Genomic DNA, 26,569 nt, shown 5'->3' with positions numbered 1-26,569 from the left:
TAAAATGTAATAGTGCTTCATTTCTAAAAAAATATTTTTACAATGAATATTTTATAGGATCATAGAACTAATCTGCAAAGGACTTCAAAGGCCATACAGTCTGCATTTTATAGATTTCAAAGTGGAGACACAAAGGGTTAAATGACTTGTCTCAGTCATTTAACTAGTCATTAACATAACACAGCTAGTAATCATCAGAGGCAGAATTTGAAATCAGGTCCTCTGTTTACGAAACCAGTGCTCTTTCCATTGACTTATTCTAATTTTACTTTAAAAATCATAACCACCCTGAGGTATAAATTAGACAGAAATTACCAGTAAAATTTAACAGACAAGAAAATGAAGGACAGAAAAAAGTAGGGCTAAAGAGATTAGATTTTCCTGATGGGTCCAGCATAGCAGAACTAGGAACAATGGATGAAAATTTCAGGGAGATAAATTTGGGTTTAATGTAAGGAAACTAGCTCCTAACAATCCAATCTATCTAAAAGTGAAAAGGACAGCTTGAGCAGGTAGTGGGCTCCTCTTCAGTGGAGATTTTCAAGCAAAGTGTGGGGGACCACTCACTGGGAGTTGTAGCAGAGGTTCTGTTTCAAATATGGCTTATGAGCTCCCTTTAAAATCTGTGCCTCAGTTTTTTCATCTGTAAAATGGTGGTCACTGCATCACTGATTTCCAGAGAGGATAAATACCTTGCACGGTCTCACATAGACACTAAGTGCCAGGTCCAAAACTCAGAAGTCCACCATATAGAGAGCAGATCTCCTATTTCTTTTTTCTTCTCCCACAAAATCATAGGATTATAAATCTAGAGGAATAACAACCTCATACCATTTATAAAAGTTCTTAAACTGGAAGCCACTGAAGTTGCTTTTAAGTCATGTCTGACTCTTTGTGATCCCATTTGAGGTTTTCTCAGCAAAGATACCACAGTGGTTTACCATTTCCTCCTCCAGCTTTCTTTATAGATGAAGAAGGTGAGGCAAACAGGGTTAAGTGACTTGCCTAGGGTCACATGGCTGGAAAGTGTCTGCGGCTAGATCTAAACTCAGGAAGATGCATTTTCCTGACTCCAAGCCTGACACTGTATTCACTGTGTCACCTAGCCAATGACAAACAGAAGATGGTCAGAGCTGAGCGCGGTGAGGTTTCCCATCTCCCCTATTTTGATCTGTACACTGAAAATGTTTCCCACATCTCTACCTTAAAGGCCAAGTTTCTAGGACAGGCAAAATACACAAAAGAGCCACAAAAGTGTACAGAGAATTAGAAATTCAGACTTTACCAGAAGTGGTGAAGATACTGCTTTAGATTTTAACATGTTTTATTTTCACTTAAACTTCAGTGACCATTTTTAACCTACATGCTGAGTAATTAAGTTTTTTCAAAACTACACTAATAAGGAAGCAATACTGGAGACAACAAATGAGTGGGAGTAATATACAAAAAAGACGGCTGAGTTTTTTCTTCTAGAAATTGATCCATACTTTTTAGTATAAATTCTATTTTTAGAAACTAAAAAATATACAGAGTTTGGGAGATGCTGGAAGGTGTGAACTACATGTGCTCAGTTTGTATGAACTCATATAATTCAAGTTTCCATAACTATCTGGGGGGGCTGACACAGCTCTATCACCTGCTGCAAATCATAATCCTAAGAAGAAAAATACTGTCTACAAGTGCCACTTACATGCATATTGAGGGGATAGGGAAGAATAAATGTTTCAAATATATTTTTGATTATACATAAATGAACTAATAAGAGTGGTCACATAGGTAAACTATTTATTCATTCATTCATCGATTCAACATAAATTTATTAAGAGTTCAATTCATGCAAATTATTGGCCAAAATTTCCTTGCTGCTCACTACATGTCTGTCTACCTTCTCCCTGCTTTCATACTCATGTTGTGATGGGCAAGGCTACTTTGAACTGATTCTTACATAAACAACAAAACTACTGGTAATATGTAATAGGAAACACAATGGTGTATGAACTTGGTAAAAGTGGATGAAGAGTCTTTGCCTGAGTAAAGCATCTATGACAGGTAAACTGTCCTCATTGGTTATTATTTAAAGAAATAGTAAAAAAATTGTCTTTTCTTTATTTTTTTTCGTGTCTGTTTGGTCTTTGTTTGCTTAACCTCTTTGTCAGGTTTGTCTCCTCCAAGGATCAAGCCATCAACCTCTGGATGACCACTAAGGCTATGCAAATCTCTGACTGAATCTAAGTTCTCCAGCTCACTGCACCTGACATCATCCACGTTCTGGAGTCTGACCCCTCCAGTGTGAAGTCTGACCCCCTTGAATGGGACCCAGAGAGGCAGAGACAGCTCTATGCCCCTTGCCAGCAGGAAGCACTTTCAGAAGCTGAGACCTTTGCCTTTTACCCCAAAGGAATTTGGTCCCAGTTGTTTGAGGCTGCAATGATGAGGTGTGAGCTCTGGGAGCCCCCTGGAGCTCTCCTTGATTACTCGAGGTACAAGTCTGGGAACTTCCCTTGGACTCTTGATTAAATCAATCTACTTGACAGGCATTTGCATGAGGCAATAAGCATTACATTGTGGCTGGGCCCAGACCTCTAGACTAGTTACTAACTGCTGACTACTAACTCTAGCCTAGTTACTAGCCTAGCCCTCTACTGTTCATCTACTTCCCACCCTTGAGCCTATCAAAAATCCATCCACCCTTGAACTGGCCTAGCCCACCATTGTCTGTAGTCTCCAGGTGGCCTCCCACCCTTATTCACTCATTGACTTCATTAACTCCTCCTTAAGACTCTCCCCAAACTCCTCCTCTAGACCACCCCGAGATTCCTCCCACAACCTTCTGTTTATAAGAACCCACCCTGTCTTCATGTTTGTGAGAATGCCATAGAAGAGTGAGTGCCACAGAATGACCTAGCACAGACTTACTCTGTGTCCAACATAAGCAAACTTTTAATAAACTTTACTTTTCTTTTACTGAGAGAAGACAAGTCAAATTCATTTGGTAGGACCCGGCATGTTGGTATTTTGGGGTCTCCAGAGCAACCCTAACCCTCTTAAGTGGGTAACCTCTTCAGAAGGAGTGGGATTGGTAGATGTACCATCATTAGTTTTGCTAGGTCAGGGGGGGAAATGAAAAGAGCATTGCTTAAATTTTCATCCTTCTCTGGAAGATATCAATGCCTCAACAACCATGCTATCACCTGTGATTGAGGTATAGACAAGTGACAGAGCTATGGACTTTGTAAATTGATATTCAAATTCAAATATAATGCTTCCTTCCATTATTATCTGAATAAAGAATTAACTGCACAATAATTGTGATGACTATACTATCTCCTTTGATATTTGCTTTGGGATTCCTAATGGGTTGATATTTCTGCATGCAGCTAGAAACTCAGTACTGTGGAGTTTATTTTTAAGGTCCCCAGCTTCTCTCAATCTTTACCTTTGTTGCCCCTCAATAATACCCTTTTCTCCTCTGCTCAGTCCCATCCTTTAGTATGCTCTGTAACTTAATGCTCTCACTACCCTCCCCCAGTCAAAATCTGTTCTCAGACACTTTAATTACACTGAGAAACAAAAGACAAATAACAAACAAATTAGTGTATCAACCCCCCCAGAAGTAACTGCATTTCAACAGAGATCCAAAACTTAAGCTAAAAGGATGCATCTCTAATGAGAAAACTTCAGATAACCAATAGAGAAGGGAAATTTGGCTGGGTTCAGAGAAATTCCTATCTTCCTGTTCTTTAAAATCACACTATGGAAGGGCAGCACCTAGCATTCTTTACATGGCAGTCCTATCTAGAGAAGGACAGAATCAAACACTCAGGCTATGCTCACAGCCAGGATTTCCTAAGAACTCCAAAGACCAGCCCCTCTCTAACCATCCTGTACCAGAGGACAAAGCCTGGAGACTGGTATGAGTCAGCGGCTTCCCAGGTGGCCCAAGGCGAAATCCAAAAGAGAACAACTGGGGCATCAATCATTAGTGCCGCCTTAGTTCCAGAACACATTATTTCTAGGCAGTCTAATACTACCCTTCTACCTCCCTATGAAGAGCTGAGCCTCTCCTGTGAGTACATACCCCCTTTTTAGGAGGAGACATGGTGGTTACTCACCCTTAATCAGTCAAGTAATTGGACTGTGATACAAAAAATAAATAATAAAAGTCTTCTAAATTCAGAAAAAAATAAAAGGGTAAAGAGATAGGGAGGAAGGAGAGGACAAGGGATGGGATCTCTAGAGAGGAGGATGAGGGAATAGGTTATAGGGTGTTTAGGTTTATGAGAATGGGAGAATAGGAGAAGGATCCTTGTAGAGGGGTAGGCTAAGTAACAGGAGGGCAAGGTAGCTGGTAGAAGTAGAGGAGTCAGGAGGGATAGGAAACAAGAGATATGAATAAAAACATAAAAACAAAGAATTTGTTAGGGAAAATATATATCTCTATATCTATATGTGTGTGTGTGTGTGTGTGTATCTTCACTTAATTATAGCCTTGTGGGGAAGGGGAGAAGGAAGGGAGAAAGCAGAATAAAGTAAAAAGTGCACAGCAGAGAACAAAACTTACAAGGAAGCAAAGGACGGCTCTAAACACATGTAGTTTTTCTCATACAGACTTTCTTCAAAAGAAAATATACTGTTACATATTCTGAATCCTCTCTTATGTTGTGCTATGAACATGACATGCTTTTTTGCTTTTCTTACTTTGTATTTAAGTTTATTATATTTTTTCAACTTTCTCTGTTCTGTACTTGTGTTCTGTTGTTTGAGTCTAAAATAAAATTAAAAAGAAAAAAAATTACACTACATATGTATCTATCTACTTCACTAGTGTAAATGGCTAATTCTTGTAGCAATGTAGTAGTGTGAAATAGGAGTTTCTGTTCTCTTTCTCCTTTTCAATTTTCCTACAACCTCTTCTCTAGTTCCAGTATCCTTTCTCTTCCTATACTACACCTCATATGACTCTTTCTTATACATCCTGTCATTCATTAAAATAATGAGTATTTGTTGACTGTTTCATAAACCAGAAATGTATATAATGAACTCTTTAATCTTAATGAGGTATACAAATAATCATGGTAATTATTATCATTTTTATAACTCAGAAGCCTAACCAAGATTCTTCACAACTTTGTCAGAGAACCATAAACACTAATAAGGCTTAACAAACTAGGACAGCTTTAAATAAAGGGTCAACCACTGGCTGTATATTTATTGTGGGAGGAGCTACCTACGCAGAAATGCATCACTATGTTGACTGCAAGATAATTAGTTTTCCAGCCACAATTGTCAAAAACCATCTACTAAAGGTTGAGAGAGTTGTACTCTGCTAAATGCAGGGAATATTCATCTTGATGCTTGAAGTATTGAAGAGATGTTCTTTTCCACTAGAATGATAAGATTTAGGGACCTTAAAGTTCACTGATTCCCATCTATTAATTTTATACATAAGGAAACCAAGGCTCAAAAATGTGATGTCATGAGCCATGCCATAGCCTTTAAGTTCTGTAAAGAACTTTGCATAAATTATCTTATTTTACCCTCACAATAACCCTTTGAGGAAAAGACTATTGGTATCTTTACCTCACAGACAAGGAAACTAAGAACTAGGAAACAAGGAAAACTAAGAAACAGCGAGGATTATATGGCCTACTTATTATCACAAGGCTAGAAAGTATCCAGGTAAGATTTGAACCCTGGTCTTCGTAATTCCAAGTCCAGTGTTCTATCAATTTTGAAGATCATGTCCGGAAGTAGCAGAGCTAGCATCAGAAACCGAGGTCTCTTGACTACAAATCACATATTTTTTTCAAATATACCCTACTTTTTTCCTATTCTTTTCTTCAGCACCTACTGCTCAAATACCTTGTTCTGTGACCTCTGCTTTTTTATACCCTTCTTCATGCATGTCAGATAACACAGTGCTTATCAATTACCTTAGAAATTGTGATTTTGCACAAAATATCTACTAGAAGGAAACTTTTCCCTATAACTTGTGTCACAGAACACAAAGGTTCACATGAGATAGAACTTTCATATAATAAATTTTCCCTTAAGAGAGAAATTAATAAGTTTCATGAGGATTTTTTAACTATGTCTACTTATGCTCATTCATCATTAGACTTCAAGAAGGGTTATTATCTATTTTAAAATAAAGTTGAGTACATAATATTCACCCCAATTGCTTTATCTTAAATGGCATTTTCAATTTTTTAGTGAGAGCTGGGAAAGGAAACACAGAAAGTTTGAACTCCAATCTCTGCTATCTCCAGGTCTAATTCACTTTCTCCTTCATCATGGTGCCCCTTATAAATTATTGGGTAGTATCTAGGGGGATGAAATTTCATAGGAACAAATGAAATGTAAAAAACCATATATAAAGAAGATAAAACAATAATAACAATCACAACTATTGAAGTATTGGCAAGGGAGGTACTGCTTCATGACAGTTACTGTGAAAACAACTAGGAGTTTCAGTTTCAGAAAGCTCAGTATGAATAAACAATGAGACACACCAGATAGAAAACCCCTAACATAACATCCAACCACATTGAGAGAGCTTCTACCCAGAATGAGGATGAGTTAACATCTCTGTCCTGGTCAGATCGCATCTGGAATACAGTGTTCAGATCTAGATTCTGCGTTTTAGGAAGGATATTGACAAGCTGTTTCATACCTGTAGAGTGATGAACAGGATAATGAGAGGACATGAAATCATACCATAGGCTAAAGGAAATGGGCATGTTTATTTTGGGAAAGAAAGGACTTACAAACCTGGCAAATATCTTCCAGTATTTGAAAGAATTTCAGGTAGAAGAGGGATTACATTACATTACCATGTGCTCAGATACAAAACCATAAATGATCTGTAGATATCTCAGGGAAGAAGATTTTGATTTGTTATAATCTTCATAAAATTCAAATGGATTCCAACATGGAATCAGCTGCCTCAAGAGGTAATAAATTTGCACACTAGATATCTAAAAGTAGAAGTTGTGTGACTACTTTCTAGAGATCTCACAAAGAAGAATCCTGCAGTGAAAGGGTTTAAAGTGGTGATCATTAAATTGTATTCCAACCCTGATGATTTAAGAGGTTCTGTGATTTCAGCAATTTCATTATTAAAATAGACAATTATTCAAAAATCAAAAAAATGAGAAAACCATCCCTCTACCTCTTCCTTCTCAGTGACATTCTGTGATTACTGGAAAACCAGGCAGTCTATGCTCAGTTCACATTAAGAAGCTTCATTTTAGGCATTCGGGCATTCATTTCAAAGCATTGCACATCATGTCATAACCTGATTCAAATATCCACTCAAAAATAGTAGAAATGGGTAGTAGTATCAGGGAGATAAATTTAAACTGTACGTGAGGAGGAACTTCCTAACCCCTGGAAAGAAGTCAAATGAAATGGATAATGAATTAGTGGATTTCTACCTGCCCCACTACCCACATAAACCCCCACAAAATTTCTTCACTCAAGGTTAGGATGATCACTTGTCAATATTTTGCAGAGTGAATTCTACTTATCAAACAATCAATAAACATTTGTTCAGCACTTATTGTAATACAAAGCACTATCTTAAGCACTAGGGATACAAAAAGAGACAAAAGAGAGTCTGCCCTTGAGGACCTTCAATTTGTTTTGTTTTTCATATTGTAAGCATTTACAGATTACCCCTACTCTGTAAGATATATCTTGAAGGAAAATGATTATGTAAAAATAATAGCTGTCCATATTCCATACAAAGTTTCATATCTCTATCAACATCACCTCTCTATTTAAAAAAGAATTAACAAAAATCTTTTTTCTGTCTCCTTTTTTTCCCTATACCCACTGTGGGGGAAAAAGAAAAGAAAAGGAAAAAAAACCCAATCCTTTGTAATAAATACATAGTCACCAAAAAATGCTCAATGAGTATACACAAAAATACGTTTCACCCTGCATTCTAAATCCCTCATCTCTCTATCATGAACATTGTGTTTCATCACTAGTCCTCTGAAATCACAAATGATCATTGCATTCATCATACTTATAACTTTCAAACCTGTTTATTGTGATAGTATTGTTAGTGCTGTATAAATTATTCTTCTGGTTCTGTTCATTTTCTTTTTCTAAAGTTGATTCAAGTTTTCAAAATCATTCATTTTGTTCACATTATTGATATTATGTTATATATCAGTTATGTCAAGCTCAAATAGAAACAGATACCTATAGGCTACATACTGACTTGGAAAATCACAAATTAACAGTTATATTGTACTTTGGTTTATTTTGTTAAATATTTTCAAGTTACATTTTAATAAGATTTTATTTTCCCCAGTTACATGTGAAAACAATTCTTAACTTTTTATTTTTAATTTTAAATTCCAAAATCGATCATTCTCCTTGCCCCTTCCTGAAAAGGCAAGCAATCTGATACAGGTTATACATGTGCAATCATATAAAACATTTACATATCAGTCATTTTGTACATGAAAAGAGAGAGGGGGGAAGGAAGGAAGGAAGGAAGGAAGGAAGGAAAGAAGTAAGGAAGGAAAAAAATAAGGAAGGAAGGAAAGAAAGAAGGCAGAAGGGAAGTACGGAAGGAATGAAGGAAGGAGGGAAGGAAGGAAGGAAGGAAGGAAGGAAGGAAGGAAGGAAAGGAAAAGTACTATGTTTTCATGTGTATTCAGACAACATCAGTTCTTTCTCTGCAGGTGTAAAGCATGCTTCATCATCATGAGTGCTTTGGGACTGTCTTAGATTAATGTATTGCTGAGAATAGCTAAATCATTCATAGTTCTTCATCTCACTTTTAATTTTTTAATTATTTAATTTTGTTAATCTCTCTTATTTCTCAGAATTTCCAATCTGGTGTTTAATTAAGAGATTTTTAATTTGCTCTTATTCTAGTTTTTTTTTTTAAGTTGCATGTCAAATTCATCGATCTGCTCTTTCTCTATTTTACTGATGCAACCAATTAGAGATATAAATTTTCCCTTAAGTATCACTTCAGTTGCATCCCATAAATTTTTGCATGTCTCACTGTTGGCATTTTCTATTCTGGAGGCTAGAACCTGTGGTCATGAGTTTGACATGTCTAGTATAAACTGATTTTCCAGTACTGCTCACTTCAATCTGCATTAGTTTATGTAACTCTTGTCATGTCTTTTTGTAATCATTTAGTATATTTTCTAATTTCTGAGAGCACATGTCCAGTTGGATTATAATGCTGAAAACTGTGATACTCCTTGAAAGTAACGTTTGTCTTTTGACTTTATTTTGTATCCTTAACATTTAGCACAGTGCTTGGAATACAGTAGGTTCTTTAATAAATGCTTATTGACTTGATTTGCTAAAGACAACATAGAGTTCTTTAGAAGTAATTCTATGACTTCTGAGAGAGGAACTTGGGTATTCATAAGGTGGTTCTGATATTTACCAGCAGAGTTTGTTTTGGCATTCACTGATATTCAAGTAGAGTTGTGGGATGGCTAGGTGGTGCAGTGAGTGAAGCACCGGGCCTGGAGTCAGGAGGACCGGAGTTTGGTTCTGGCCTCAGACACTTAACACCTACACAAAAAAAACTAACCTTGGACAAGTTACTTAACCCCAATTGCCCTCCAAAAAGACCAAAATAAATAAAGTAGAGTTGTAAGCTACATATTCAAACCCCAGGCATATGGCCTTAGTGTGGAATAGGAATGTAAAATCTAGAATCTTTCTCAGGGAATTATTAGGCAAAGGTAAATTTTATTTTCACTTCATTGTTATAATAGTCTTGAAAAAAATAAAGTCTTCATAAAGTTATCACAGACTTACTTAGAGGTCAGAGAAAATCTGGGATATACAGGCCAGGTATATCCAGGTAAACAGAGAAAGAAAGAAACTCAAGAAGTCAGCTCTGTATGCAGGCAAAGTACTACTAGGATTAAGCAGCAACACCCTTTTAGTTAGTTGCCAAATAGAAATATCCCTATTAGAAAATTCCTGGGGAAACCTAAAATGTTATTATGACTAACTGATGCAAGTAACAGGTTAATCCATTTTCTAAAAGATAAATACATATGATTGTGCAGAGTACATACACACACACACACACACTTTCTCTTGGAGTAGTAAATAAATTCTGGCATTCTGATCTGATTGCTTCTCAACACATCAGTAAAAAGAATGCTCTCCAAAGATCATTTAATTTTTGAGAATTATAATGGCTTCCCATTCTTCCAGTCTAATTAGGATTCAAGAGAAAACCCCTTATCTTCAGGGGAAATGTTCATCAGGCATTCAGCAACAGCCCTGCTTCCAAAGATGGTTCATTAGGGATTTCACATTATATGCTCTGTTCTGGTTTTCCATAAAGAAACAAGATAGCAAATAAATCATCATTTAGCAAGGGTAACCTGGTCTAGATGGCAAAGAGATTCTGGGGAGACTTATTTATAATATCCATTGGCCTTTATTTTCATTCTCAGTAAAAGATAAGATTTAGTGATAAGAAAGAAGAGTGGCAAAAGCATGGCCCATATTGCACTATTGTGAATCTTCAAAATAAGGAATATATTAATATGGTATTATCAACATAGCCTCTTAATTCGTTTAACAGACACCTTTTATTTTGGCCAAAATTTTCCTTCTGACCTAGAATCAGGAGAATAGGCATCAAATGCCAGTTTTGACATTTACTAGTTGTATAGTCATAGGCAAGATAATTTTATCTCTCTTGAATATCTGTTCTCTCATTTGCAATTACAAACCAGAATTATAATACTTGTACTCATCTCCCTACCTTCCCACTCCTGACTAATTAAATTTCAGGATCAAATGTAGAAATATCTATGTGGCCTTCAATGCTATTTACTATTTGATCTCTCTTACTTTTCCAGGCTTCTCACACATTACTCTCTTCTATCCACTCTATGAGCAATTAGCTGGGGCAGTGTCGAGTGTCAACACTGAAGTCAAGAAGACCTAAGTTCAAATCTGGTCTCTGTAGTTATGAGAACCTTGGCAAGTCACTTAACCCTGTTTGCATTAGTTTCCTCATCTGTAAAATGAGATGGAGAAGGAAATGGCAAATCAATGCAGTATCTTTGCAAAGAAAACCCCACATGGGATCAGAAAGGGTGAGGCATGACTGAAATGAGTGAAAAACAATACCCATTGCTATACTGACTTATTTGATTTTCTTAACATGAATGTCTTCCTGTGTGCCTTTCAGCATACTACTGGAATGCTCTTCCTCCTTGACTCCATCTCCTAGCTCTATCTGCTTCCTTCAAGATTCAGCTCAAGTTCTACCTTTCACAGAAGAGCTCTCCCTGCCTCTCACCCTTCTACCCCCAGCAAGGGGCATTACTCTGAGATTGTTTTCCATTTGTATCATGTATATCATATTTACATAATTATTTATATGTTTTCTCTAATTAGAGTTTGAGCCTCTTAAAAAGGCAGAAACCTTCATTTTGTCTTTCTATCATCAGCACTTAGCATAGTGCTTGAAACATAGTAAGCACTTAACTAAATTAGAGTAATCATATCCCAAAACATATCTGGTCCAAGATGACAGTACTCCCATTTCAGCAATAACAACAGTAATAACAAAGATAACAATAGCAAGGACTACTCAGGTCTGAGATATTTTCTCCTTTACCATTTGCAACATACTTAATGGATTAGCAATTAAAGGAACACCAATCCTGCTTTACTTGGAATGAACTCTTATTCATCATATTGATTTAATAAAGGAAAAGAATGTAGTAGAATATATGTGAATAATTGCTCATGTGTAGGATTATTTATGTGAAAAAAGCTAACTGTCATCAATGATCAGCAAATTAGTTAATTGTATCTGTCAATGTACCAATAACTCCAATGAGAATAAGAGTCATTATATAAATGAAGAAATATTAATTTGAAATGAGTGGTCAAAACAGACATAATTACTAATTTTTTTAATTGTTGCAAAAAAGCTTCTCTCCCTCTCTCTACCACTGTAATTTTAAAAATTATTTCTTTTTTAAACATTTAAAATTTAAGGTTGCCAACTTGTTTGGTATTTGCCCTCCCCAAGAGGGTAAGTATGGGAGTGGAAATGGTGAGCAAGGTATATTCTGAGTAGAAAACTAAAATTTCTGAGTAAGGTTATATCATGCTTACCACAATTCCTATGCTATGGCATAAGAATGGTGATAGAAATTATAAAATCTCATCTGGAAATTCTCTCCATACTTGAAAGAAGTCATATGAGGGATGATGCATAGACAGTGTATTCCACAGATATCTTCATGGTGCTGTGAGAAAGGAGGAAGACCTTCAACTTGTTGGGTGTACTCTTTTTGTTAAGCTTTTGGGAGAATATGGAAAAGTCACAGAGGACTGTAAGGCATAGACAGGTTCTGAACTTTGGAGGAAACTCTAGAATCATTGAGATCACAGTTCCAATTGAGTATTTGAATATATGCATGTGTGTAGATTCACATATCTATCTACATATAACATATATGATATATAATACCTAACTTAAGTAATCTCTCATATTAGATATATGTAAGTATATAGTCATACTTTGCAAAGAGATATAGCTTTTATGAAAATTAATAAAATAGGAATTTTAAAATTTAGATTCATGTGTTCTATAAAAACATACAAACCTATAACAGATAATATTGTGATCACTTCTAAAATATAGATTTATGGATGAATATTTGTACAGTAGGAAAAGATAAAAAAGACTATTCACTTGAAAACTTTTCAGAGAAAGAACATATTTCATACTTTTGAAATATATTTCTATTTTGATTTTAAAATGTTGGACAAATTCTCATTTTACTATTCACAACTAATAGCTTAACCTTGTTTTGTAATTAATGTTCATATTCCAAGAAAATAAATTACCAAGAAAAATGGAAAATGAACCCAAAATCACTGAAATGTTTCTGCATGTCATCCATATTTATAACTTATTAGGATGTTCTTTATGAGTACTGCCCTTTCAAAATCTGATAAAAGTTTGAATTTTTTACATAAAATATTAAATGTTATTGAGCTTGAATATATTATATATTTTAAATGGCATATTAAATAGAATTCTATATACATATTCCATATAACATGCATATTTAAGAATATGGTTATATATCTAGCTAGCTGTACATATAGAGAGAAATTATATATGTATATATGTGCATATATAACTCTATGTATGTATATGTAGTTAGTTAATTAATAATAGGTTTTTACCTGGTTGGTAACGACACCCCCTCCCCAACCTCACATCAGACTGCTTTGTAGTTCTCTAATATACTTATCACACAGTATTGTTTATTATAGTTCCATATATTGATGTTTCATCTCTCTCCTAAAATGTAAGTTCCTTGAACTCACAGACTTCATCTTATCCTCAATGTTCTATTTCCCCTGGTCTCTAAAAATATCTTTGATGAAGTTTCCAAACTTTTGTTGATGTTTATGCATTTTTAATCTTCTTAATAATGGTGCTGTCTGCTTTTATTTGTGATTACGAAAGAGATACACAAAATATATATCAGGTATATACTTGTACATACATACAAACACACACATATAGGGGCTTACCTCCACATCTGGGAATTGGTCCACTCCACATTACTTTGCCATCCATAAGTATGCAAGTGATTGTTTCTGTTCCTTGTGTTTTAATAAATCCTTCTTCACAAATAACTGATATTGAACTTCCTAATTGAAAGTTGTCTCCAAAGCGGCGTGCATTTATTGGTATTCCAGGATCAGGACATTCATTGTGTCCAAATGCTTTAACACAAAAAAAAGAAGAAGAAAAAGAGTCACAACACCCATGACAGACATGTAGATAATGATATAGGCTTTTCTGGAGAAAAAAACATGAGTACACCATAGCTTCTGTAATTTTTAGCCTGACTGATTTCTATTTTTTCTTGAATTTCTATTTTAGGTTTCTAATTTCATTCTTGTCAGGTAATTGATATGTGGGAGGGGGAAAAAAACAATTATTTGTAACTGAAATGTCAGGGAGTTTCTTTAAAACACTGGCATTTAAACCAAATTGAATCGAGTTCATTTTTCGGTCATGTCATGTGTTTTACTCTGAAGGGATTCTGGTAGACTGTGACAGTGGGTAAACAGTCTTATATTAAGGTGACGTTTCTCTGTACCATCACAATCCATCTGCATGGCCCTCAAGGGCTTCGAGTATGAGTGTGAAGGAGGGAGGGAAGCACACTGGAAGCTGCTTTTTGCTTCCTAAGCAGTATGGCATTCAATGCATATGTCAACAACTTTCAGCTGTCTGGGCACATGCATGATATTTGGGAACCATAATCAAGTCATTGAATAGTAGATCTGATAATAAATTGAATGCCATCTTTTTCCTAAATAACTTAACATTTTAAAGGTAATTTTCAAGTAATTGTGTATGGGGATCTAATTCCAGTTTCCTAATTGCATCTTACTAGAGAATTTTGTTCTTAATGACCATGATTTCTTTTGAAGGCGCTGAATGTATGTATGTGCATGTATATGTGTATATGGATATGTATGTATGTATATATGCACACATATATGCATATATATTTTTGTTGTTTGAAATTATTTTGACACATTTCTTTGGTTCTTGAAGTGAGGTTGGCTTTGTTTTGGGTTTTTTTGTTGTTATGGTTTCTTTTGAGGTTTTTTGGTTTGGTTTTTTGGCATTAATTTTTTTTTCTTCATGCATCCCCTTCAGAACTCAACACAACTGGCAGTAGTAGATCAATTTTGTGGGTTTTAACACATAGCTTTTCATTTTCTATGGGAAAATAGAACTATGACCTGCATATAAACTTATTTGATGTGATAAAAACTCTAAAAATTTTAAAAAGCAATTTCACTAAAGTGTTATGAAAGAGTGAATTTCTATGTAATTATCCATTTCAGGGGCTCATTACTCTGTGTCTATAAACATTTTCATTGGTACCCTTTATAGCAAGGGTTCTTAAAACTTTTTTTGTCATGGATCCCTTAGCAGTCTGAAACCTAAGGACTCCTCAGAGTAATAATTTTAAATCCATAACATGAAAGAAATGATTATAAAGAAAACTGATTATCCTAGAATAAAGATATCAAATAATTAGAAGAAAAGTTCTTGAACTGCAACTTACAAATCCCTGCTCCCTAGAGCAAAGATTAGCCAGTGGGCAACATATGGCCTACAACACGCCCAAATGTGGTCAGAACCAGATTAAAATGTAATTGAAAAATATTGAACAAAATTAATAATAATAATACAATAAAACATAGATAGTATTATATTTTTAAAGTAAATCAATATGTGGTCCACAGGAATACCACTGCTCTAGAGTAGTCAGACTTCCACTTCAGGTGTGGGTGGACTCTCAAACACAAGGCCACTGTTAAAAGCCTTCCCTTTGACATTACCTATCCTTTATTTTCTCTGCATTTTGTATATATAGAATTATTTACATGTTCTCTCCTCCATTAGAATATAAGTTCTTTGAGGGCAAGGACAGCTTTTACTTTTCTTTTTAACTCAAAGGTTTAGCACAGTGCCTGGGAGAGTGTGTGTGTGTGTGTGTGTGTGTGTGTGTGTGTGTGATACACACATTTATATATGGTCATTGTAATGGAAATGCAGATTTAAAGATCTTCCCTGCCCCTAGGCTAAAGTGCACCTGAAGCCTGGGGAGGGAGGCTTGTTTTTCAGTAGATACTTCTTGATTGGCCAGTGAGTCAATAAGGTTGTTACATTCTCTGAACCAGGAGAAGGCTATATAAGCCCTGATGTGTAGCTTTGTTTTGGGACTCACTTTGAGAAGTGTTCTGTAATTTGATCTGAATTCTGGGAAGCCGTTGTTGAGAGTCCCCCGGCGTTGAAAAACCCAGAATGTGGAAACCCAGATGTTGACTGGGTATGGATGTAATGGTTGGACAGTTTGGAAATCTGTCTACTTGATGTTTCTGTCTTGATAATTATGCCTGTATACTTTGAGGTTCAGGGTGCTGACCTTTTCTCCTGAACAAGGTAAACGATATATGTCTGACTGATTAAAGTAAGCTTGTTAACCCATTTTGAGTTGCTTTCCTTTAACAAAGCAGATCCAAGAACCTATGTGAGCAGGCACCCTGGGGACACTGGGGTGTTTGCCGCTACAGTCATATACGTCAAAGCTACCATCACTTTATGTGTCTAATAAAAATGATAAATATTTATTAAAAATTATTGTAGTGAAGAAGATAACTTGGATCACAGACTGTAGAAAATGCTTAAGGTAACTATATAGCATTGCATATTGCTCACAGTTCAGTTTTACTGTCATATGAATATATATTTTACAGTATATGGGGGAGTATCCTGCCAGTCTTTTATTTTAGATGAATGGTTTAATCTAAGTTTAAATTTCATTAAATAAGTGAAAGTCATATTTGACTGACATTATACATAGTCATCCTCACAATATTCAGTGTAGGTGCCTGCACTGAATAATTGTATATACTTTTCACCAAAGCACGACATGAAAAATATAAAGTTATATGACAATCCTAAAGGCACAATAAACATGAAAATTAAAAATGAAGTACTTTTATAAAAAAATTATATAGACTTACTCAAATATGTATAAAAGGTATCCAAATCTCCCAAGGCAAGGCAACAGATTTATAAAGTATACTGCCGTGGCACAATTCACAATTGATTTCATTTTAATGAAGTGCAATTACACTTGAACAATTTATTACTGACAGTATTCATCACCAGTGCCACTTTGAAAAGACTACACACGCATATTGCTATTAACTGTCTAACCTGGGCATCAGGGGAAAAAAAAGGCATCAGGGAAAAAATTTTTTTTTTTATTTTAAAAGGACCATTATAAGACCTTTAATCCTGTTGTCATATGACAATATATTATTAAATCATCTAGCTGGCTGATAACTAATGAAGCTAAGTCATTTCAAGGAAAAAAAATGAAAAGTTCCTTCATATCCCACATTTCAAGACTTTTAATAGAACCACTGCACACAGAAGCATCACTTATGTATATATATATATATATATATATATTTAAATCTATTCATGGATTCTTTCCATTTCACATTATACCTAATTTTCTATTGCCCCAATATATTCCTGAGATGGAAATATAAATTTGTATCTGAAACACAGAAAGAATATGACCTCCCCTTAAAAAATGTCAAATCTACAAAAGAACAATAAGCTGAATTATCCAATCTGGTTGATGTATTCTATACAATAAGGTATTTTTGCCATCTAAATCAGATTAAAAAAAAAACACGACCTAGTAAAATTTTAAACAGGTATTTCTCTTGAAAGAAAGGCAAAATTGTGTGAAAACTTGAATTCACAAGGGATAACAACTGCGTCAATTGACAAGACATCGTTTTGAAATATTTTTCATAATTTAAAAAATTCTTTAGGTAAAATTGAATTTGAAATGCAAATTTATATAAAGCAAGAACAGTCAGTAGTCGAAAGAAGACTCAATTAGATTGTAGCAAATAGTACTTTGCTCTAGGAAATTCAAATTTAGAGGGTATTTAGAAACACATGAAAACAAATGAAGTTAGCATCTAGTTAGTAAGACTATAGGTCGTTTCCTTTGAACCCTAGGTAAGCTCCTCCCCAACCTCCCCTTTTTTTTTCCTCCCCTGTATCCCCTTCAACCAAGTCTTTAGAGTGTTCTGCCATATCTGTTTTTCTCCAACACAGTAGCATGTGAGATCTCTTCTACTATAGAGGCTTGTGCTCTCCCTTATGTGAATTTCTCTTTTTGTAATGTTAATAGGATTTAAGATCTTCCAGGTAAACTAATAGGCCTTCTGTGAAGCTTATTAAGAGAAGCTTGCTTATAGGAAGGCTTTCACACTTTTTGCTAATTTTTTAATTAGGCATTGAGATGAAGGGTTGTGATGCCTTCTGGTTCTGAGAAGTGCATATATATTCTTAGTTGGCATTTTGCTTTGGGAGATCACTTATAAGAAGGATCTAAGATTCTCTGGTCAAGATTCTGAGTAGCTGTATGTTCAGAGATCCCCAACTGCTCAAATATAAAGGCTCTCTTCATCCAGGAATGTATATAAAGTATATAGCAATACTGCTTTGATTCAGGTAGTCAGAGCCCTGTCTGCTGGTCTTTCATTCTCTGCTTGTATTTTCTCTGTTTGTATTTTCTCTGAAGTTATGGGTGCTAACTCTTCCCCTGAACTAGTGAATGTAATTGAAAAAGATTGTTGACCCCTTAAACAGCTGTCTTTCCTAGTAAAGCAGATCTAAGAACCTGTGCTAGCAGCCATCCTGGGTATGCCAGTGTGGTTGCCGCTATACTTTGCCACAGATATTTTGTGGTACTTGCCCTGGACACAAAAATAACTGATAGAGCACTAGGCTAAGTGCCAAGAGATTAGATTTCTAGTATGATCTATGTTACTTCTGTCACCTTAGGCAACTCTTTAGGCCTTAGAGTCCTCATGTGTTAAATGAGGGGTGGACTTGATTAGATTAGGATCTTTTCCCACTTTAACGATGTATAATTTCATTTAATACTAAAAATGACTTACTATTATATGTTATATTAAAGCCTCGGCCCGACATCGAGTGATCTGCTTGAAATTCTAGGCGCAGAATATGACTATTGCTAGTGAGATGAGAGGGAACCTCAGCACCAGTAAATGTTCCAAGGATTGGAGAGTCTGGAGAATCGCCATCTTTAACAGCAAGGAAATCAAACTGAGATTCCAAATCAAAGTCATTAAACGAAAGATGTATCCGACTCCCAGGGTCTGAGATGATTGTCCAGATACAATTTAAATTATTTCCATATCCTTCTGGGTAATCAGGAGAAAGAACTGTCCCCATAGGTGCAGTAAAGTTAGACAGGCAAGGAACTATCAAAAACAAAAACAAAATAAACATACATACATACATTAGAGTAATATGCATTTTCAAAAGCTTTACCTGCTTCTTCTTTCAATCTGTCCCCAAGATTACTGTAAATGGTTGCTCTCTCAGTCAATTAACATCCAATATTCAAAGGAACCATTATTTCAAAAGGATTGCATGCCCAAATTATACATTAAGATATCTGATTAAAAAGCTAAACAACAAAGGTATAACTGGGATATATAAAGAACTACAAAATAAGTCACTCCTTATAGGTAGAATTGATTATATTCTTTTTGAGAAGCAGCTGAGTATAGTTAACATGAGGCCAACCAGGGACTCTTGATGACCTAGATTCAACTCTTGCCTCAGATATAATCTGTGTGACCATGGACAAGTCATTTAAACTCTTAGTGTTATGAGCTGGGAAATCTCAATCTGTACCAAGTTTTCCCCCATGGGGAGCTCAACATATGGATGGAATCACAAATCCTGTTCAAAAATAATAATTACAAATGTACTTATTAGATTTTTGTGCACAGTTTTAGGTCCTGCACTTTTTAAGTATGAAGAATTTTATAGAAGAACCTGAAGAGAGCAGTAAAAAATCAACATGATGAGTCTGAAAAATAGGCACTATTTGAAAAGGTTTAGATAATTAGGGATTCCTTAGTCTGGTGGAGGAAAAAAGCAATAAACAAACAAATGATATAAGTTTGATTTTCGCCAAGGATGCGATTACACACCTGTAGTAGAAAAAAAAATCTTTATGGAGATACAGTACCATTATAATAGTGATCAATGGTGGCTATGTGAATAATACAAGATGGGTGGAAGTGTTAGCCTCAAGCTAAGCTTTTAGTTTCTAAGAAACTCCTGCCCCAATTTATGAAACTGCACTATAATAGAACTAAATCTGTAAGGTGTTCTTAGAGACTTAGCATGGAAGGAGTCAAGATCTCATTTTTTTCTCTCATCATAACTAATTTTTCATAAGGCAACCTTGTTCAGGGTGTCTAATCAACACTTAAACAGGAAGTCTAATTTAAGTAAGGCTGTAAATAGACTTCTCTAGGCTTAAGGAAGAAATGGTAAGAGTGGGGATGGAGAGTGAAAAAGAAAATATTGTTTGTGTATAATTTGAGAAAAAATGCTACTATCAACAGATTTCTAAAATTTCCTATTATCTTACCACTGTCCAATAGCTCTAGTAACTATTGTAACATATGACTAGGATAAGAAAATAGAAACCACTAACAGTCTTCTGACACCTTAGGAACTGTAAGGGTCATATGATTTCTCTCTTTGGTTGTTCACCAGAACAGGTTTAATATGCTTGATTGTATTGATTTCTATCATACATTAAACTGTTGGACCTCTGGGCATGTAATAAGGTACATTAACAGTACTAAATTAAAATACGTCTTTTTAATTCAAAAATATCTAAACCAGAAAAAGGTATAACACAATTTTCTCATAAAATGTCCTATAAAGTGTCCTATAATTGCAGGTCTTGAAGTAATCTGGGTGTTGACGAACAAAAATACAGGTAAAGGCTTATGATATGTGATTACTCATACTATTATAATGGTTTTATCTTTTCTAGCTCATGTATTATCATTTCATGAACTCAACTGGTCACAGCATACATATATAATAATACTTATCTTTATGTTCAATATCACTGCCATAGTCTTTCATTTTCATTGGTTGGCTGATTAAGATACAATTTTATTCAAAATGGAGATAGATCAATAGATAATGGCAATTAAATTTTTAGTGTAGTTACACCATAATGTTTTAGGATATGCATTTGGAGAAATATACTTTTAACTCATGAACATTGTATATTAGGGCCTTGGCACAGTTCATTATGCACAACATAAATAAGAGGCCGCTAAATGAAATATATAACACTGTGGGTGAGTAAGCATTTAAGAGCAAAAATAAGCTAATGCATTATACATAGGAAAAGATCTTTAAATAATTTAAATACTCTTGATTGCAACTCAGCATCTACTAACCTGATGAAATAAACCACCTTCTACAAATTACCATATAAATGTATATATTACATGACAAAACGTAGACATTTATAAAATATAATTTATGAATGATGGATGGAACGTCCATTTTAATAATTTAGTCCTATTAGATTATCATTTTAACAATTAGAAGAGGAAGATAAAGTTTATTTTAAGCAGCAATGAAATGTATTTTGTGATAGAAAGACAGCGTCGTAAGAATATTAGTTTACTGCTCCCCCCTCTAAATTCTACCATAATTCTTGTAAGTGTATTTCACCATGAACAACTCCAGGTAAGCATACCGTAACACACACTGTACTTACAGATACAAATTGGTATGTTTGCAGACCACTGGTTATTTTCTTGACAAATAATTGATTTCTCTCCAATAAGCTCAAATCCAAACTGACATTCAAATCTTAAAACATCTCTGTTAGAAAATCCATCTCCTTCTCGAATTCCATACAGTGGTGTTCCAGGATCTCCACAGCTCTCTTTTTCAATTTCTATGGGAATAAAAGTGAAGAATTACCTTACTAAAGATGAACTATATTATATATATATATATATACATATATATATATTCTTAGTTTGATAATACAGGTTTCCAAGTGTGTCCTTTGCTCCAGAGATGCTAGTAAAATAGGAAATAGATCCATATTTTGACTAATCTTTAATTCTCTATACACTGATTTTAACCACAGTCATGGAACATTATTCCTAGAATATTAAAAAAAAAACCTTCCTTTATAGATAAGAAAATGAGGGGTTGATATGGTAGAGAGAGGACCAGAAGTTAGAATTCTTCTTCCTCCTCCTCCTTCTCCTCTCCTTTCTTCTCCTTCTCCTCTTCTTCCTCCTCCTCCTCCATGGTTTACCAAAAAGAACTTTGACCTGAGTTCAAACCCTGCCTACAATGTTAAAAGTTATGAAAGTTTTTAACTTTTATGGGCCTCTTTCCTCATCTGTAAAAGGGAGATAACAATATTTAAAGTACCTATACCTCACAGGGTTCTCTTGAAGACCCAAAGAGATAAAGTATGCAAAGGGCTTTATAAAATGCCAAGTTTTAAATTAATAGTGAATATTATTGCTATTTTATTATATAATTGTCTGTATTTATATAATTAATAAATGGTATTTAAGCACTTAGTTTGGCATTGGGACTAAAACATAATGGATTATTAAAAGAATGGAAATATATTGGGAAAAAAGCATTTTTCCCCTTAAAAGTCTATTAAAATATGTTTCATTAGTCTTCTAGCATGCCTAAGATGTTTTAGGACACAATAAAAGACTCATAAAATATCTATACATTTCTAAGGATTTTAATTTTGAAGTTGTGAATTTTCATCCTGATTCACAAGCTGAATTATTGTTTCTTAAGGAAATATTTCTTCTTTATAACCAAAAATAATTTTGAAATGATATACCTTTCAATCAAAATATGATGCCTTCACTCAAAGATAATATAGTTTCCATGTTCTTTCAATTATTCAAGCAGTGTCTTATGCTGGATTTTTTTTGCCTACTATTTTAAATGCCTATTCACAATGGGAATGTAAATAAAATATGTGTGTGGGTTCCCATTTTTTACATTTCTGTGCTCAGAACTGAGAGGACAGATGTTTCTATCTTCTTGACAAGAGTTAGACTGGCTCACCAGTGACCAAAGTAATTACGATGTGGACCCTGCTGGTTTAACTGTGCTTCTTGCACAGACAGGAAGGCAAAGACAAGATGGATGGATAAGCAAATGCATATGAAAGGCTATCTGACTATGCGTCAGATTATTACTCTTACCCTTTCCTGGACAGGGGAATATGTAAAGAATCCCAGGGACACTTGAACTAATGATATGACTGTTTCATGAATTGTCTAGTCAGTTTCCTTTAGGGTTTTCAGAAACTTGAAAATCAGCACATCAGGCAGGTGGGCAAATTTCAGAGGAGGCAACTTTTGGCTGAAAATAGGGCTGTTTGAGTTCTCCAACTAAAAGTAGGTTCTGCTGAAGGTTTTCCTGCAACAGAACCTGGAGTCTTTTTTTCTGATACTTGTGATTTTTTTTCAGCTCAATTACTCATTTGCAAGGCTCTTATCTAGACTCTAGAGTTTGACTTCTTCTCACCAGTGAAACACATTCTTCATTGCACCCAAGCTCCTTTCCCAATTTGGGAAGGGTTCAATCAGCATCATGGACTCCATAAAGCCGTAACACTTGCCAGACCCTAAAAATAAGGCATCTCCTTCTATTATAGATTTTAAATCCTCCCAATGAAAGGATTCATAGCATAGCAAAGGAAACACAAAAAGTTCAGTCATTCTGAAAGAAAAGTACTTAGATCAACTGCTTCCATTCAGAGTTTTTCCGTTTGTTGCTCAGGGTGTTTGGCACAGCCAACTGATGATCTTGTTTCAGATTTCACTTCCTCTAGTTCACCTAAAATTTCGAAGACAAGGAACTTATGGGCCTTGAATCAGACCATATACAAAGCTTTTGTAGGTAAGAAGGAGATAGACCAATTGTGCTTAGGTTCAGGGGGTCAGGATTCTGCTGAGCTTAGGACTTTTCATAGAGAAAGGACGAGAAGACAAGCTAGATACTTATTAGTATGGGGCCAGCTTGCTTTGGGCAGGCCCTGCTGTTTACTTGTTTATAGAATTTTGTTCTCTTTAAGCATGAATAGGTTCAGTGACAAAGAACTATGACGAAAGTATGAGAATAAGGAGGAAATGGCCCCAGTCCTATCAAGATTGAGACATGACCCAGAAGAATAGTAGCAAATTCAGATGATCACCAAGACTTTCAGAACCCAGCCTAGCTGAGACACCCTCTGAATGGGTGGTGTCTTTCTCTTGCAGCAGCAGTGGGAAGGGAAAAGTCAAAACCTGAGTATTAGAACTGTACACATTTGGGTTGCTGAGTTTTAGCTAAAGCAAGGGAGTGAAGGTGGAAGCATGGATGCCCAGTCTGCCCAAAATGCTTTGTTTATAGTTGGTTTAAATCTTTTTCCTGTTGTTAAAATTAAAGAACCAAATGAAGTTATGCTATACCTCTGTGAACAAACTCCATTGAAAGCCATCAGGTACAGAAAGAAAGGAGGTATTTTCTAGTAGGATAAGGTATGAAACATAACAAATTTGAGTAGCTAAAAACTAAAGCCTAAGACTAAGGAAAAAATAAATACCACCATTTGCAAAAAGAGCTGCAAAAGGATAGAGAGGTAATTAGTTCTCTGCTGGCCAGAGGGAGCTTCATATTACCCTCAGAGCACCCTATAGTACTCAGCAAGGTTTATTACTCAAAGATTATTCCCAGGAGTCTGGCAACTGGTCACCAGCACCTGTTAAAGATATGTCTATATATAATAACACAAAAGTGATTAGCTCCATACTAATTAGCTTGCTAGACTAAAAAAAAATAAGAAATTTCAATTCAGTTTTCATATTTTTTCCTTGTGTTTTTGTAAGATACAAATTAAGTGTACTCAAAAATTTCCAAATATCACCAAATGATCCCAATTTTTCTATATACGTATTGTCAGTGGCATCATATTTTTCAAACTGTTTTGCTTATTAATTTTCCTATTTTGTGTGTCTATGTGCATGTGTGGCAGGCAGGAAGGTATGCAAGCAAGGTTAATTTTTACTGGTTTCTTTCTCCTTAATAAAAATAAACTGCAGGCAATCTAATCATTTTACTGTAGCAACAATGACAATGGCCACAGGAAAAACACTTATCAAAGTGTAGGGAACCTGATAGTAATGCATACCTAATCGGGAATAGTTACTACTGTTTACTATTTTTTAAAAACTAAAATAGCATCACAAAAAAAGGCAAAGTAGAATATTCATTCCCAATAAAGATTTGAAAAATACTAATACCATGTTCAAAGATCTCACAGCATGAACTCACTCAGCTAAAATATTCTGTATTCTGGTGCTTTTCCTAGCAAGACTTATTCAGGAGAGTAATTCTCATTGAATTTTATCTTTTGAATAAATTTTTGAACAAATCTAGTTTAGGCTCTGGTCTCACATTCTTTTCAGATTCTGCTGCTACCTTAGGGGTAAGCTGAGTATACAAAACATATCTCTACCTTTTGTAAGCTGACTACTAAACTCCAGTTATATCAAATTAACTGTCAGGAAGAAGTTGGCCTGCCATTAGTGCCTATACTTCTCATAATAGATCAGACTTGCAGGATATTAGAGAATGATACTCCACCTCACTCTATTTCCTGCTTTCTCCCCTGAGTATGTGGTGTTATGGGAATGGGAATCTAAGATCTTCTCTGCCCTAGGCCGTTTGATAAGCTTAAATGACTCTGAGAACCTTTCTTTATTTGAAAATATACTCTGCCCCCAATAGGCAGAATGTTGTCACATGGAGCCTGTGGCAGGAGGCTTGTTTTTCAGCAATGCCCACACCTTGATACTTTGGTATTGGGCAGTGGGTCAAGAAGGTTGTGACATTCTCTGAACCAGGAGAAGGCTGTATATACCCTGATGTGAGGTTTTGCTGTGAGGCTCACTTTGGGAAGAGTTGTATGATTTGACTAGACGAGACTCTGGGAAACCATTGAGCCCCTGCCTTTGAAAATCCAAATGTTGGTGCTTCCCTCTCTGGTAACTGAATAGGTATGGATGTAATGGTCAGACAGTTGGAAGCCTGTCTGCTGATGTTTCTCTGTATTTGTTGTCTGCTTGTAACTTGTTTGTATTCTCTGAAGTTTGGGGTTCTGACCTTTTTCCCCTGAACTAGGTAAATGAGACATGTTTGATTAAAGCAAGATTGTTAACCCGTTTTGAGTTCACTTCCTTTAGAAAAGCAGATGTAAGAACCTGTGTTGGTAGCTACCCTGGGTATGCTAGGGTGCTTGCTGCTACAGAGGCAACAGCATGAAACAAACATGAGGGTATCCTGCAATGGCAGGGGAAGTATACAGCACTTTTAAGAAGGGGGTTGTTAATATTTATAGCAGCTCTTCTCTGGGGGCAAAGAATTAGAAATCGAGGGTATGCTTACCAGTTGGTGAATGGCTGAACAAGTAGTGGTATGTGACTATGATGGAATACTATTGTACTATACGAAATGATGAGCAGGATGCTCTCAGAAAAACCTGGAAAGACTTGCATGGGCTGATGTGAAATGTGAAATGTACTATGTACAAAGTTACAGCAATAAGTTTAACATGATAAGCTGTGAATGACTTAGCTGTTCTAAGCAATACAAAAACCCAAGACAATTCTAAAGGTCTTACGATGATATCCATGCTCAGACAAAAAAAAAAAAAACTGGTGGTGTATGAATACAGATTGAAGTATATTTTTTAAAAACTTTATTTTTCTTGAGTTGTTTTGTCTGTTTTCTTTTACAACATGACTATTATGGATATGTTTTGCATGAATACACATGTATAACCTCTATCAAATTGCTTGCTTTCTCATTGGGGGTGGGATGGGGAGGGAGGAAGGTAGAGAATTAGGAACTCAAAATTTTAAAAAGAAACATCAAAAATTGTTCTTCCATGTAACTGGGGGAAATAAAATACTAAATTTAAAAAAAGGGAAAAAAATTAAGAACAGGATCGTTGCATTCAATGTCTAGGAGAAAATAAGTTTGAAATAAGGGAATGAGATGAGAAGT

At 35.3% G+C, this 26,569-nt stretch overlaps 1 protein-coding gene across 1 annotated transcript in view; it reads right to left on the bottom strand.

Moving 5' to 3' along the window:
- The window catches only part of CSMD3 (CUB and Sushi multiple domains 3), a 795,885-nt gene that overhangs the window by 534,946 nt on the left and 234,370 nt on the right, over positions 1 to 26,569 (bottom strand). The window contains exons 6-8 of the mRNA XM_069081309.1: positions 21,243 to 21,425; positions 18,571 to 18,897; positions 13,579 to 13,773 (exon numbers count right to left, since the gene is read on the bottom strand). Of these exons, the coding sequence (XP_068937410.1) occupies positions 13,579 to 13,773; positions 18,571 to 18,897; positions 21,243 to 21,425 (705 nt within the window). The remainder of the gene's footprint in view (positions 1 to 13,578; positions 13,774 to 18,570; positions 18,898 to 21,242; positions 21,426 to 26,569) is intronic.

This window comes from Petaurus breviceps, unplaced genomic scaffold (assembly GCF_028583685.1).
Source record: "Petaurus breviceps papuanus isolate PSGF00001 unplaced genomic scaffold, PetGlider_PUasm1.0 98, whole genome shotgun sequence".
Classification (NCBI taxonomy): Eukaryota; Metazoa; Chordata; class Mammalia; order Diprotodontia; family Petauridae; genus Petaurus; species Petaurus breviceps.
The sequence above is the reverse complement of the archived record's forward strand: the minus strand, read 5'-3'. Positions and strand labels throughout refer to the sequence as shown.